At 32.2% G+C, this 15,425-nt stretch overlaps 1 protein-coding gene across 1 annotated transcript; it reads right to left on the bottom strand.

The window, feature by feature from the left end:
- Positions 1 to 63: 63 nt before the first annotated feature.
- Positions 64 to 15,262, bottom strand: LOC135928940 (sphingolipid delta(4)-desaturase DES1-like). The gene is made up of 6 exons (XM_065465392.1): positions 15,109 to 15,262; positions 14,868 to 15,019; positions 8,654 to 8,824; positions 6,028 to 6,392; positions 1,447 to 1,501; positions 64 to 1,303 (listed from the first exon to the last, which is right to left on the bottom strand). Exons 1-6 carry the CDS (start codon positions 15,188 to 15,190, stop codon positions 1,061 to 1,063), a joined length of 1,068 nt encoding a protein of 355 aa, XP_065321464.1. The 5' UTR covers positions 15,191 to 15,262; the 3' UTR covers positions 64 to 1,060.
- Between the last annotated feature and the right edge of the window lie 163 nt (positions 15,263 to 15,425).

Raw genomic sequence — 15,425 nt, 5'->3', positions numbered from 1 at the left:
ATTCATTGTTAAAACTACACTTTAATTTATTTTAATATAAAACATTTATATTATATAGAATTATAATAAAACAGACAGCTCGACATTATATATATATTTCCTTAAAACTTATCGGTATAAGCTAATGGCAAACAATCAGAAATACAAGTTTATGTACTGCTTTAACATATATATAAAAAAAGGGGGGTAATGGTTTTTGACGTGATATTTAAAAAAATAAATAAATACAATAATAGATATACGAATGTATATATTATCAATTTTTTTAAATGATGATTAAATAAGCTAACAATTTTTACAAAATGAGAAGAAAAAAAAAATCACATTTTAAAATTCAATATTAAATACATCAAATTTTTTTTTTGTTTCTAAATGTTATGATATAATTGTTCCGAGAATTTTTATTCGAAAAAAATAAAATAAATGTATAAAGAGCTTTTAAAAAAAAGAAGCAAGTTTTCGGTCATATTGCTATGTATCACCACAATGGGTTACAATGTTAATTTGAGCTATCCAATCAAAATTAGCGCTTAGTTGTAGTAAATGGACAAAATAAAAATGGCTTTTGGGATTCAAAATCACGTGACATGTAAACATCGGCATATTTTTATTATTTAGCGGGTAAAAATTTTCAAAATAAATTTAGGCTAAAAAAAATTAAAATTAGATCTTACGTGACTAGTGGAAGCAAATTTATTCTAATAAAATTCTTAATAAAAAAAACTGATATTTATCAAAAACAAGCTAATTAATTAAGGGGATCTTTGTGAGATTTTCTTTTTAAAAAAAATACAATTTTGGTGCCTTGGGTGCTACGATATTAATACTAACATGAAGAGATGACTAATTTAATGCCTTGCGATGGCGGACTTCTCCGCTTTTCAAACCAATCAAAAAAGTGCAAGTTAATAATATTAATTCTGACTGAGGGAATATTTTTTTATAAAATAAAAATGCGAAATTTAAATCGTTCGTTATAAATATGATTTATCACAGCATTCTGAGCAAATTCACTTCTAAAATGTTAATTTCTCTTCTTAACAACTTTGCAATAATTGTTTCATTGCGATTTAAAAATGTCTCCATTCCCAATTGGTGGTAAGCCATTAGGACCATCTTCACATTTTTCTTTCTTTGGGCAACAATTTTGTTTAGAATCGTGTCCTTCTTGATCGAGAATAGAGGGTCTCTTGATTCTCGCGAACGGCCCGATGTCTGGATCGAAGACAAAATCGTAGAGAACTTTGCACCACGAGGTGTGACAAGGCAAATCTTCGTAATATTCTTTGGCTATAGCTCTTACCTTGATTTTTTTGTTGTGTAAAAGGTTATATTATCAAAACAGAAGCGAAATCCCCCTTTTCCCTTTACTCCTCACACAGAATTGTGGATGCTTATTAATAGTGAATCATATAAAAATAAATGGATGTAAACGAATAAGCTTACCAAATGTAGCTTAGAACCGGGTACACTTGGGAAATCGTGATGCTCCATATGGTACCTATATGGAAAAAATATAGCTGATAAATACATTTTTTTTGAGGTATAACATTATAAGTATAGTATGATCAATTTAAAGTATTAACAGATAAATAATCTAGTTAATATATCCTTCAGCCCCCCCCCGCCAGTTCATTTCTTGAGGACGCCATTTTTTAAAAAACAAAACGATAAAATCGGAGGGCCACGATTGGTCGAAAACCTTACCCAATAAAAACTTTAGGGAATCTCTTAACGAATAAGAGTAACTCTTATATAAGCCTGGCTGCGATCTTGTTCAACTTCAGAATAGCATGAACTGGAAAGACATGAGGGAATAATTGTTCCTAGAGCCATGGGTATACCCAATGACGTATATAGTACCTAGGCTGACCATTCATTCATTAAAATGCATTTTTAAGCGTCGTGGAATGAAATTCAGCTGGACCCGCCATTTTGGTAATACGTATCGTAATTATTCTCATGTTAAAAACTACTATTAAATTGATAACTACTTGCCTCCTTATTTTCTCGATGATCCGGTAATTCTTTAATAAAGTTTGCACCAGATGTAGGAATAAATTAAGCTCTCTCGTTCAAAATTTTAATAATGATTAGTGTAACCAAGATGGCGTCTCCAGCTGATTATGAATCGTCAGTCTAGGTATTATACATGTCGAATCGAATAATTCCTTATTTGTATCCCGTACGAATAATAAATTAAAAAATTCCCCAAACTAAACTTTTATTAACATCCCAACGCCCAATTTTATAATGTTAAAAAAAAACATCGTTCATTTGGCAGCCATTTGCAAAAATACTTTTTAAGTAAATAAACTCATACAGTTAAAACAAACAAATACTCAGGTCTGTGCATCGCACATTTGCCAATTGAAATCTATTTTATCATATTATTTTACAGGATTCAAATTCTTCCATTGACAAAAAATTTACAAGCCTTGTCTAAATGGCCTATAATATTATGTTAAAAATAATTTAGGCCAACATTTTAATTTTCCCATTAAAAATGGCTTATATTATTTTTCCCCGCTAGATTCACGCAAATTGTGCGATTCAATTTAACCTCAAATAACCTTTAAAACACACTTTATTTGTGAGTTTGAAGAAAATGAATGACCTTAATATAATAATATAAAAAGTTTTTCTTTTATATTTAACAATATATATGTAATTAATTAATTTTTTAAACCAAATAGGTAATTAATTTTATATTCATTTGATTTTTAATATTAAACTTGAACCCATATATTTAATATTATTTCCCAATATTCTTCTTAACATCAAAATGTTCACCAATTTTTTTTATCCCTTAAAAAATCTTTTTTTTTCTTCATTTGGACCATTTTTGCCACGTATTTTGGCTAAATATTTTTAATCAATTTTTAACATGTATTCTGATATATAACATAGATTATTTCTTTTACTTCTTGAAAGATAAACCATCGATCTCTCCAAACATTCAGGATGATCACACTGATTATCCTTAACAAATTTTAACCACTTCTGGTTAAACCATTCTTGATTTCATTTTTTTTTAAAAAAACATTTTATCTGACACCACAGTGTCTTTCTTTAAATTATTATACACCTTTGTCACTACATCGGTACATAATCCTTTATCAGAATTTTCAATGTAATAAAATAGTAAATATATTATCAAGATTAGTATTGATATCGCAACCAACTGAACTTATGTATATTCAATTCTGTTTTTGTTATGACTGACGTGAAGATTGTTAGTTAGACAGACGGTCAATCAATAAATGAATAAATGTTTTTTTTATACGATATAACTGATAACCATATATTTTTAATCATATGAACATATCGTTGTATTCAAAGATATTCATAATCTCATAATCGTACATTACAAATAAATGATTTATCAATGAGAGTTATAACTGTGTTATAACAGTTTTTATATATAATTTTATAACCGAGATCCTTATAGATAAAAACTTTGTCAAAAATATGAGGCTCAATTATAATGATTCAAAAAAAAAATCAGAGATCCGCAGACCCGGGTACACGGGCCGGGCGGTATTTTAATTTTTTTAAGTATACCCGGGCCGGGCCGTATATTTTATAAACCGAATATTTGAAATCGCCATTATTAGCTATAAAAATGAAAAATATATTTTACAAAAACCAGGGCCGGGCAGAGAATAATTTTTGAAAATAAATTCGGGTCGGGTCGGACCGAAAAATTTTCAAAAAAAACCGGGCCGGGCCGTACAAATGGTACCTCTGCGGGTCTCTGTCGAGTTAATCAGAATTCAGATCCGCTAGGTCACGAGCACCGATTTATACGTCTCAAACTCTATCGCAAACTTAGTATACATTTAAACATAGTGTCGTTAAACGGTTCAATTTGAGCCGATTTTTAAAAACGGCCAACTCAATATTTTATCCAGAAAAAAATGATTATGCAAGCCTAACGATCTCGCTCTTAGATGGCACATAGGATTGAACAGCTGTCGGCGAAATCACGAGGCTTAGCAAATATTTTTCCGGCTACAATGCCGAGCAAGCCGGTTTTAAGAATCGACTCAAATAGAACCGTTTAACAACACCGATTTAAACATAATCCCAGAATGAAATACATTTTTTTTATAGGTTTTTTTATATTAACAAATCCATAATTTATCTTATCGATTTTTTTCACAATGAATTTCCAAACGATAAATTTAATGGGTTTACAAATTTTCCATCCACAAAAAAAAATATCATCAATCCGATAAAGATTTTTCATTACAAAATATATAGGTGAAAAAAAAATATCTAATTATTAATGCTTTGTTTTAAAATTCTACCAATCAACAATAAGCATTATTGTTGATTGACGTTTTCTGTATATCGTCGATCTAGAATTGTAGTGCCCCACTCGACATTTTCGAGTTAGAAGTGCATAATAACTCATTTACTCCCAATATATGTGCATAAAAACTAGATTAAAAAAAATATATAATTTTTGCCAAAGTTATAGCTCTGTAAAAATTGACCAATAAGCGTTTCCTATATTCGATTTTAAACTTTAATGTTGATTTTTTTCTAAATTTTAGACATTCGCGCAAGTGGAGCAACTCCAATTCTAGGCCGACGATATATGTATATATAATTATTTATCGATTACGCGGGACGATTACAAATATCTTTATATTCGACAAATTTTAAATTTTCGCAATTTAATATGCGAATTTTAAATTATTTTTTTAAAAAAAAATTCATTTAATATAAAAACTTTAAAAAAATTATTATAAACAGACCTTATTAAAATATGAGTACGTTTTTAAAACTCAGGAAAAAAAAAATTAGATTAAAAAATTCAAAATGTAATTTTATTTTATGGATGTGTAAGAAATAAGGTTAAAAAAAATTATAAAATGTTATGCAAGGAACATGTTACTAAATAATTTTAAAATATTTACGAATAAGTTTTAATATTTAAGAATAATGTCGATATACTGGGCCGAGCCGTCAATCATTTTGGCAACTAATGATGATCATTATTATATTATTTTTGTGAAATTAAAATATCTAACAATATTTCTTATCAGTTATATAAATACTCGACTTAGGTCGCGGTTAAGCCAACTCGGTTGGGAAGTTAAACAACACTATTTGAGTCAAAAAATATTACCCGTATCAATATTTTGAGCCGATAATATTCCTGACCCCTCCTCCAAGACCTAGCCTCACCCACGTGATAATTATCTTACAAGCGAAATACGTCTTAATTGCCCTGTATTTTTGTACCCCTCCGCCTAATACACCGCCAAACCAGGTTAATACCAATGACATATAATGATACCTAGACTGACGATTCATTCATTAAAAGTGTACATCAATACAAATCAGCTAGAGACGCCATCTTGGTTACTGTAATAAATATTAAAATTTTAAACGAGAGCCTAATTTTATATTATATCTGATGCAAACTTTATTAAAGAATTGCCTGTTCATCGAGATAATAAGAAAGTAAGTTATCAATTTAATATTAGTTTTTAACATGAAAATAATTATTATAAAGGTTACCAAAATGGCGGGTCCAGCTGATTTGCTTTTAACGACGCTTAAAAATGCATTTTAATGAATGAATCGTCAGTCTAGGTATTATTATATGTCATTGGTTAATACACTCCAGTCCAATATTTTTTTTAAAAAAATGTTAAATAAAATGTCGGCAACGGGAATTTACAAATAAATTTTAGGCCAAAGCGTGAAGTATACGAAAAGATTTGACGTGCATATAAGACATCTTTCCTTCTCTCCACTTTAGATCTTACCCGTCGTGACCCTTTTATTCGAATATCGTTATAAAGGTCAAAAAAATAATGTGTAATCGTCGGTTTAGTATTATAGTGGTTTATATCCATTTTAAAAAAATATATATATTTCTTGTATTTTAGATATAAAGATCACAACGTAATAATACGAATAAGGGATTATTCTTCATATCTTACCCTTTTAATAGTAAAGCTATGAGGGGAATATATATAATATAAAATATGTCATATATAAACTGACCCAACGTTGAAGGTGACCTTGTTGAGCACGCCATAATAGGAGTAGGTCTCGTAACCTTTGGCGAACATGTAGTGCTCGCTAATAAAATGGCCGGCCATAGGATGGATTCCCATGGCCATCAACGCTCCACCCAACAAGTAAAACACCGGCTTGGCTCCCAGGTAATGATACAGAAGGACGTCGAAGCTCAGCTGGGAGCACAGATTGACGGCTTCCAAAAGTGTCAGCGGTTTAGGGCGGGTCAGGATAGGGCGAAGCGCGTAGAATAAGGGTTGAAGAAACAGCCAGATCAATTTCGTGAAAGTGTTGGCGAACAGACGGGTCTCCAACAAGGACGGAATGTCAAGGTCAAGCTGATCGTCACCCTTCAATTTTTTTTTAAAAAAAAAGTTTTCGCGATATATTCGGTTATAAAATTATTTATCCAATTCCGCTTAATTAACAAAACGCGCGCCCGAACAAAAAAAATCCGCTTGAGCATCGCGGTGCGAATTAATTTAAATTTTAAACCCGCTAAGGATAGAGCGGCTACTTAACCACATACAGAAGATTCTAATTTTAGTATCGTTAAGATACGCGCGTAAATTAGATAGGACATCATTAAATAAGCAGAACATTTTTGGATGAGTTATCGAGAAAAAAAAATGATTGACATCAGAATCTAGAGGAAAATAAATAGTTTAAAACCCTAAGTGAGGAATTCAGATTACAAATTTTTGAGAGGTGACGCAAAAAGGTGAGTAGATCTATAATGCCCCACGAGTTTATCGGCAATAATAATGCATTTGAAAAGCGTCGTTGAATGCAAATCAGCTGGATCCTCCATTTTGAAAACCCATATGGTAATTATTCCCACGTTAAAAACTACTATTAAATAGATAACTTGCTTCCTCACACTATCTCGATGATCAAGGCAATTTTTTTAAATAAAGTTTGCGTTGGCCTCTCGTTTAAAATTTCTTAATTAATGATACGGGTAATCAAAATGGCGTCCCCAGCTGTTTTCATTGATGTAACCATCATTGGGATGGTGTCAATTTGTGCGTTTCCCATTTACTTCGAATTACTTTCACAAATTTCATTCGACATTCTCCCCGAATGCTTATTGGTTCGCTGTTTCGATAGATTTCTAGAATACGGAGCCCGGAATTCCTAGAGTAATTGTCCACGCATCACTAAAAACGAGATATCTAATCTTTCTATGACCGTTTTTTTTAAAATCCTTTTTCATGATTTAGTGTTTAACCTCCATTTTTAGTGAGTTGTACATCTCGAAGATATTTTAAAATAACAGGTCTTAAGAGATCGCCACAATTTCTTCCGATACACACACGTTGAGGTGATGGAAGATAAATTTGGCATTTAAGAAAAAGGGATTCAAATTCGATATCTACCTTTTACACTTCACTCTCCGAATTACGCTATCAATGTATTTCACTTAAATCGCGTTTGGTTTTGTAGCGATAATTTTGATTAGGTTAATATTTTTTAGTACTAAAGAAAATATCTTTTAAGGGTCTCTTATATTTGTATTTTCATCCTCTATTGATTATAAATTTATTATCCAAAATCGCGCAAATGAGATAGAATTAATAGTCAAGAATTTCTTTATAAGTCTTGTCTTAAACCTGGGTTCGATAATATTTCCCTGAGCCGAACCCGAACCGAACCCGTCTATCCGAACCCGAACGGTACCCGGGCAAAATTTTTGCCGGGTTCGCATCCCCGTATTTCTACATCCAAAATTAAGAAACAATTTAGCTTTAAAACTAAAAAAGGAGAATTGCCGTCTAGCTTATTTTAAATTTTTTTTTATAAAACAGTCTTGATCACGTGATATGTCAGATTTGCCATTTTAAAAAAAAGTGAGCAACCCCTACCTAACTCAGCACTTATACCTTTAACTACCTCTATCCCATATCTCACCAGCTCCGGGGTCCAGACCCGGATCCTTCAGACGAAACATTACGCGAGTTAAGCTGTCATCGTATTATCGAGAATGTTTGTTGGGCGAAACGTAATGCATCGCGTACCAAAAGACAAAACCGTAATTCACGATTTTATGATCCACGAGGAAAAAAAATATTTTTAGAAAAAAAAAAGAAGGATACATTATGAAAAATTGGGCAAATTTCCCTCTTGCGTTACATCCCCTAGGTGTGAATTAACCATGGATGATTTTATTTTTTGGAATAAATTGAGAAATTCTTACGAATAAAACAAACTTAAGAAAAATAAAATTAAAATCTTTTTCTTTAAAAAAATAAATAAATTTATAATTGTCGGGAAAAAAAAAGAAATTTTACCAAATTTTGTAAATTATGTTTGTAAAGTGACCTCGAAAATAAAATATTTGGCATCATTCCATTTTGCTCGTTCGTTCGTTCTTTTATTTATTTTATTTCTTTCTTTTTATGTCAAAAAATTTTAAAATTGTAATTGTGATTAGACCTAAAACGAATTATTCGTTATTCGATTTTTACGAATACGAATAACACAAATTTTCGAATCGAATCGAATAATTATTTTATTATTTGTACGAATAATGAATTATTCGATTTGATTCGAATTTTCGTAGTACTTGTAATTACATTTTGAAGAGAAAAAAATGAGGTATTGTGTTCACTTGATAGCGATGATGGTCCATGTGGTATTTTTTGAAGGCGGCGGAATACGGAATCATGATTGGCAGGTTGACGAAAATCTCGAAAAACCTGTTCTTCCAAGGGTGAGCGTTTCCGAAGGCGAGGTTGTGACTTATCTCGTGGATGGCCAAGGTCAAGGAATGGTTTATAGACTTCAATATAATAATGTATCAACATATAATTTGCTATAGAAAAAAAATTCCACCGTTACAAGGGGGGGAGAGAAAGGTTTTTCGTTCTCTTACAGTTCCTAAGGAAATGTTAGGTGCAAATCCCATTTAGAAACGTTTACCTTTTTAGAAACGACTCCAAGAAACCGGAAAATTCTGGAGACTTAGATACGAAGTTAAGTCAGTAGAGGTTTGAAACGAAATAAAAATAAAAAATTAAATTAATAAATGATAATTAAAAGAATTAATTAGAATTTTAATGATTTTTAAAATGAATAATAAAAAAAATGGCAAACTCCAATATTCCACTATACATTATATATATATATATATATCTTTCTTTCATTCTTTTTTTCTTTCTTTCTTTCTTTCTTTCTTTATATATAATATATAGATATGGGTAAAATATAATCATAATATAATTTAAATAATAACTTTATAATCATTGCTACATAAATAATACACGTTTAAAATTTTTACTTAGCAGAATAAATAACAATACTATTCTATATAACATATGGACGATAATTTGTGAACAAAAATAAAATTCTAACCAATTATCGTCTGCATATGAAAACATACAATATACTACTTACTATCCAAACATAAATATAAGAATTTACAAAATATAAGCCTCTCCCCCCCCCTTCCCCCAACAATTGAATATCATGTGATACCCTTTCCCCCTTGAAACTACTAAATCATGGAAGAAATGATTAGAAAAGATAGTAAAACAATTTGAAAAATCAAGGCTCATTAATCATTTCGAAATTATAATTTTAGATTTTCTACTGGACATGAGATGGCCAATATTCAAATTTTTTTTTGATGATTTCCCGCTTAAATTATCATATATTTGAAACCAATTTAGTTATTAATTTAAAAAATTATATTTGACATCGGTAAAAAGTTTTACAAAAAAAAAGTGGACCTATGTATCCTTGATTACCATCAGCTAACATAATTGCTAATGAGAAGCGGCTGAAAACCAATAGTTTCATTGCGTATGGATGACGACCCCGTTGGACCCTAAGGTTATGTGTAGACCATTGGGTATCTATAAAGCCTTGGATAATGATGTTAGATTTCCTTCACCAAAGGATGGAGCAATTACTAACTAATTTAAAAAGGAGCAACAATATTTTCTAAAGCCTATCTCCGCAGATTTAGGTGAACGAAAGGGCAAGTGAAATGTCCTCGATTACAACACATAGAGGTTTATCGTTTTCTTCGTTCTGTAGATTGCTTTTTAGTTTAAAAAAAAGCATCAGCAATCATTTTCAAAGGAAGATGTCGGCTATTTTTTTTTCGAGGGTTCAGTGTAACCATAAATTATTTAGACGATGTTCTGGTATCAGGTAATTCAGAAGAAAAAAAATGTATAACAAGAAGATAATTAAAGTGTTTTGGGCAAATCTTAGAAAATGGCCTCAAGAGCTGTTATGAGAGAAAGTGTTTTTGGATTAAAACAAGTGACATACTTAGGACACGTATAAAATAAGGAAAAGAAATTTATCTCATTACAAAAGAATATTGACAAGAATAGTTTTGCATGAGAGCACCGAATAATAAGATGGAATTGCAAGCGTTTCTAGGAGCTACAAATTATTACGTCACTTCCTACCGAGATGTATACTTTGTTAAGGAAAAATATGAGATTATGAGACACTAAAGAAGAAAATGGTGAAGATACCGATTCTGATCGTTACAAATAATAGATAATGTTGAGAAGACCCCGTAAAATTTTTATGCAAGACAGTTTATTAGTGCCGAGAAAAATTACTTCGAAGAAGGTAAATGGTGGCTGTCAACGTTAGCTTTACAACAATACAAAAATGGTCAAAGGAAAATCACCGGCAGAGATATTTCCAGGAAGAAAGAGTTCTAATGTTTGAAGGTCCGCTAAAATGGGGGAAGGACGAGGGTAAAGTGTATAAAATATGGCATGCTAAACAAATATGACCGAACGCGGATACGGAGATTGGTGTTGTTGAACGGCTCAGTTTGGGACGATTTTAAACGCCGCGTTGCAAGCGCCAATAATGCTACCGTTTGGCGTTAGCAGCCATTTTTAAAAAAAGCAACCACGAGGCCCCGTATCTCGGGAACCAGCTGTGCTAATGAGCTAAAATAAACGGCGTTCTCATTTTTTTTGAACTATCTAAATAATTCCAGAAATTTTTAACAATTTTAAAAGGGGTCGGATGAATTCTTGATAGATTTGACGTGGCCTTAAATGGTATAATTATATTTTTATCAGCTGTTTTTGTTTGAGGTAAATAAAAAGCATCATTTGGATTTATATCGAACATTATTATTATTTATTCGCCGAAACAATATTAAAACGTTTATCATTTTATGTAATTATTTATATATATACATATATATATATATATATATATATAGTTAGTTCACCATTTTTCATTATTAAAATAAAAGTAAATAAAACTCTAGACAATTTGCTTAATTATTATTGTTAATAAATTTTTGCTTTGTCCAAACTAATACTAACTTAACTTCATCCTGCAAGTCTTCACAAATCTGGAACAATAATCCTCTAGGGGTTACTCATGTTTAATATATATAACGCAGATTGCACTAATTTGCAAATTATATAGTATTCTATTATTATCTACATAAATAAAATATTTGAACCTAGCCAATTATTTTAACACTAACTACGACGGTCCCAAGTCCGCGTGCAAAAAGTGGAGGGTTGGCGTCAGGCCGGAAACCGGCTGTAAAAACCCACTCCAAAATCATGATAGTTTAAAATAAAACTCTACGACAGAAAGCTAGGGCGTCCTCCGCCAACGACGCGATCTTCCGCCCGCGCAATGCGAATAATACGCTAGGGTTATCGCGCCTGACTCACAACGAAGGCGGTTAAGGAAGTTAGTTGTGGGTAGAATGCGAATAACATGCTGGAATGTGGGTAATTTGACGAATGCTAAAAAGAAGAAAGGTACACATCGCCTGTCTACAAGAGACGAGATGGAATGGAACTGAAGCTCGGGAGTTAGGAGAGGGATACAAGTTATTTTACAGTGGGTCACCAAATCGTAGAAACGGGGTCGGTATCGTTCTAAGCGAATCGTTCAAGGACAAGGTGGTGGAAGTCAAACGATGTTCAGACAGGTTAATGTGGGTGAAGATTGCAGATCAAGGAGGCATGCTAACCGTTATTGCGCGTATGTCCTCAAACAGGGGGTATGGAATCAGAGAAAGATATATTCTTCGATTCGTTGGAAAAAAAGATAAAAGCGTGAAGATATTGTGACTTATAGAAGTGGAAAGCATTTTAGTCAAATTGATTATCTGCTTATACGGCGAAAGGATTTATAGAGGATCAAAGATTGCAAGGTAATACCGGGAGAAGAAATAGCCAGGCAACATCGTTCACTTGTCATGAATCTTGAAAGAAAAGGGTTTCCGGAAAGAAGAAAGGTTTATGAACCTAAATTAGGTATGAAATGCTAAAGGACATGCTGACGAACGATAAATACCATCAGAAAGCCTCCACACTCTCGGGTGCCAGGAAGTTAGAAAGAAACAGACGATTGGGAGACGCTAACTGCAGCCATAAAGGAAACGGCGATTCAGATTCTAGGACAGACCAAAGGAGGCAAAGCTTTGAATAGGGAACTATGGTGGTGGGATCAATCGGTTAGGGATTTCATCGAAAGGAAGAAAATTCTTTATAGACGGTGGCATAAATCTAAAAAGTCGGAGGATTACAAAGAATATAGGGAGGCAAAGAGAGCTGGGAAGAAGGCCGTTGCAATAGCGAAGAATGCTGCGTACACCGAGATGGCAAACCAACTGGATCATAAAGGGGGCGACAGGCTTATGTACAAATTGGCTAAGATAAGGGAGAAGAAAAGTCGCGATGTCAGAGTCCTTAAAATAGTCAAAAATGAGGTGGGTCAAACCTTATTTAAGGAGGTGATGGAAAGGTGGAAAGGATATTTCAAGGAACTTATGAATATTGCTAATGACAAATATTTCCTTCCCGATATTGAGTCAAACATAAGTATGGTCGAACTCTAACAGAAGGATGAAGTTAGGACGCAAATGAACAAGATGCAAAAAGAAAAAGCTAATGGCCCAGATGGAATTCCTATGGAAGCATGGGTCGGATGCCGAGAAGGAATCACGACCATGACGAACCTCTTTAACAATATTGGTCAGGAGTGTGGTAATTACAGAGGTATCAAGCTAACTTGCCACTCCTTGAAACTTATGGAAAGGATCTTAGTGTTACAAGGCTAAAGAACGAGGTGGAAATATCGGCTAACCAATTAGGATTTGTGGCCGGCAAATCCACAATCGATCCGATCTTCGCACTAAGACATATGATGGATAAATATGGAGACAAAAAAAGAAACCTACATATGGTCTTTATTGACTTGGAGAAAGCTTATGACACTGTCCCTCGCGATTTAATATGGTGGTGCTTGAGAAAACAAAATATCCCTGACGCATATGTACGGCTTATGAAAAATATCTATGAAGCCTCAACTTCTTGCGTTAGAACGACAGTTGGAGATTCTAAACCTTTGGGTTGAAATTGGATTACATCAAGGATCTGCTCTAAGTCCTTTTCTATTTAATATAATTATGGACACGATAAGGAGAGACATCCAAAAGCCATCTCCATGGTGTATGCTATATGCCGATGATAAAGTACTATGCGAAGAGACAAAGGAGAAAGTATTCGAAGAAGCCGAAAAGTGGTCATAACGCTAAGCTGAATATGGTTTAAAAATCAACAATCGAAAAACGGTATACATGGAGATGAACGTTACAGGCACCCCATCGCTGGATGACCAATTAAAGTACCCAAAAGTAGACAGGTTTACATACCTAGGCTCGATGCTACAAGAGGGAGGTTGCACAAAAGAAGTCAATGCATGGATTCAAAAAGGGTGGCTTAAATGGCGAAGTATATCCGGTGTAATGTGCGACAAGAAGATGCCAATATGGTTGAAAAGTAAAGTTAACAAATCCATCGTAAGACTGGTGTTAATCTATGGAAGAGAAACATGGTCATTAAATGCTACGGAAGAAAAGTTATTACATGGAGATGAATACGGTGGAGCTTGGGGTATACTAAACTCGACCATATGATGAATAACTGTCTCAGAGCAAAAATGGGTATTCAACCTATGGCGGACTTGATAAACCAAAATTGGTTAAGGTGGGGTCATATACTAAGAAGGGAGGCGAATGATGTAAATCGAAAAGTATTGGACATGGAGGTGCCAGGGAAGAGAGGATGAGGATGACCTCGTGTTACGTGGAAAGGTCAAGTAGACGAAGTTATGATGACTAAGAAGATAAATCCGGACATGGCCCTTACTCAATCAAGATGGAAGAAACTTATCAAAACAAACCCCACAACTGTGGGACCATATCAATGATAAAGAAGAAGAAGGACCTAGCCAATTATTTTGTAGGGTATTTTAATTTTACACAATGTATCTTATATGTTTCAAATCTTTTTTTTGCACAAAATCAAGAGAAATTTTTTTTGTGTGCTATAAGTTTATCCTATATAATTTGAGAACTTATTAGAAAATTTGTGAGTCATAGGCTTCTCCTAAAATTTTATTGGTGAATTTTAAATTAGATCGTTTTGAAAATTTTTTTCTTCTAAATTTTAATTATATGACAAATTTCATTTATTGGGGCAATTGAGGAGAAATTATTTATGTCACCCTGTGGCTATGTTCTATAGAAAGAGAAAACTTAATACAAATATCTATAAATTAGTGTATACACAAACACAATCTCTTTATAAATTAAAGAGTAAATTTGAAACAAATGATTTTATCATTAATAATTTATTCAAAAAAAACTTTTCAAAAATAAAAAATTATTATTATGACTCATGCATGTTTTATGACAAAGAGAAATGTTCAAATTAAAAAATAAGGTCATTATCAATGTATTTTTTTTAAAAAAAAAAGGCAATTATGAATAAAATTATAAATATATATATGTAAAAAATTAAATTACTAACCCCTCCAATGAAATAAGCTAATACAAATACAACTGGCCAAGAAAAATCCTTGACAAAAAAGCAAGCAGTGAACTGAAATAACATCATAATTAGAGCTATATATTTAAGTGAGGCATCATAACCCATTAATTTTTTGATTTCTGGATATTTTTCTAAAACAAAGTAGATAAATACAGATATTATATAAATTTATTAATCAAACTTTATGTAAGGAATATTGTAATATAAAGAAAAATAATACTTAATATTTCTTTTCTCCTAGTGGCGTGAGGTTCATCAGTATAAACCCATTCGAAATCAGTCCTAGAAACTTTTTGACCCATTAGAAATGAATAACAAGCTATGAGAAATGTATTTATTTTACATATTATAAAAGAGGGTATTTGATCCACTAGGAAAATATTTTATTCATAAATGCGATATTTCAATTTATTTAACTATGCATATTCATAGTATTTTTTATATTTTTATACATTTTAAAATGTCCATTTTTAAACTTAAATTCAATTTAATTTATAAAATATACATATTAAAGTCGCAATTACAATAATAACAATA

This window comes from Gordionus sp. m RMFG-2023, chromosome 4 (assembly GCF_954871325.1).
Source record: "Gordionus sp. m RMFG-2023 chromosome 4, tfGorSpeb1-WG-v2, whole genome shotgun sequence".
Classification (NCBI taxonomy): Eukaryota; Metazoa; Nematomorpha; class Gordioida; order Chordodea; family Parachordodidae; genus Gordionus; species Gordionus sp. m RMFG-2023.
The sequence above is the reverse complement of the archived record's forward strand: the minus strand, read 5'-3'. Positions and strand labels throughout refer to the sequence as shown.

Coding starts and splice junctions, on each gene's coding strand:
- LOC135928940 (XM_065465392.1), bottom strand. CDS start 15,190: ATGGGTCAAAAAGTTTCTAGGACTGATTTCGAATGGGTTTATACTGAT. Junction 6,393..8,653: donor TGGACCATCATCGCTATCAA/GTGAACACAATA, acceptor AAAAAATTGAAG/GGTGACGATCAGCTTGACCT. Junction 1,502..6,027: donor AAGGTCACCTTCAACGTTGG/GTCAGTTTATAT, acceptor TTTTCCATATAG/GTACCATATGGAGCATCACG.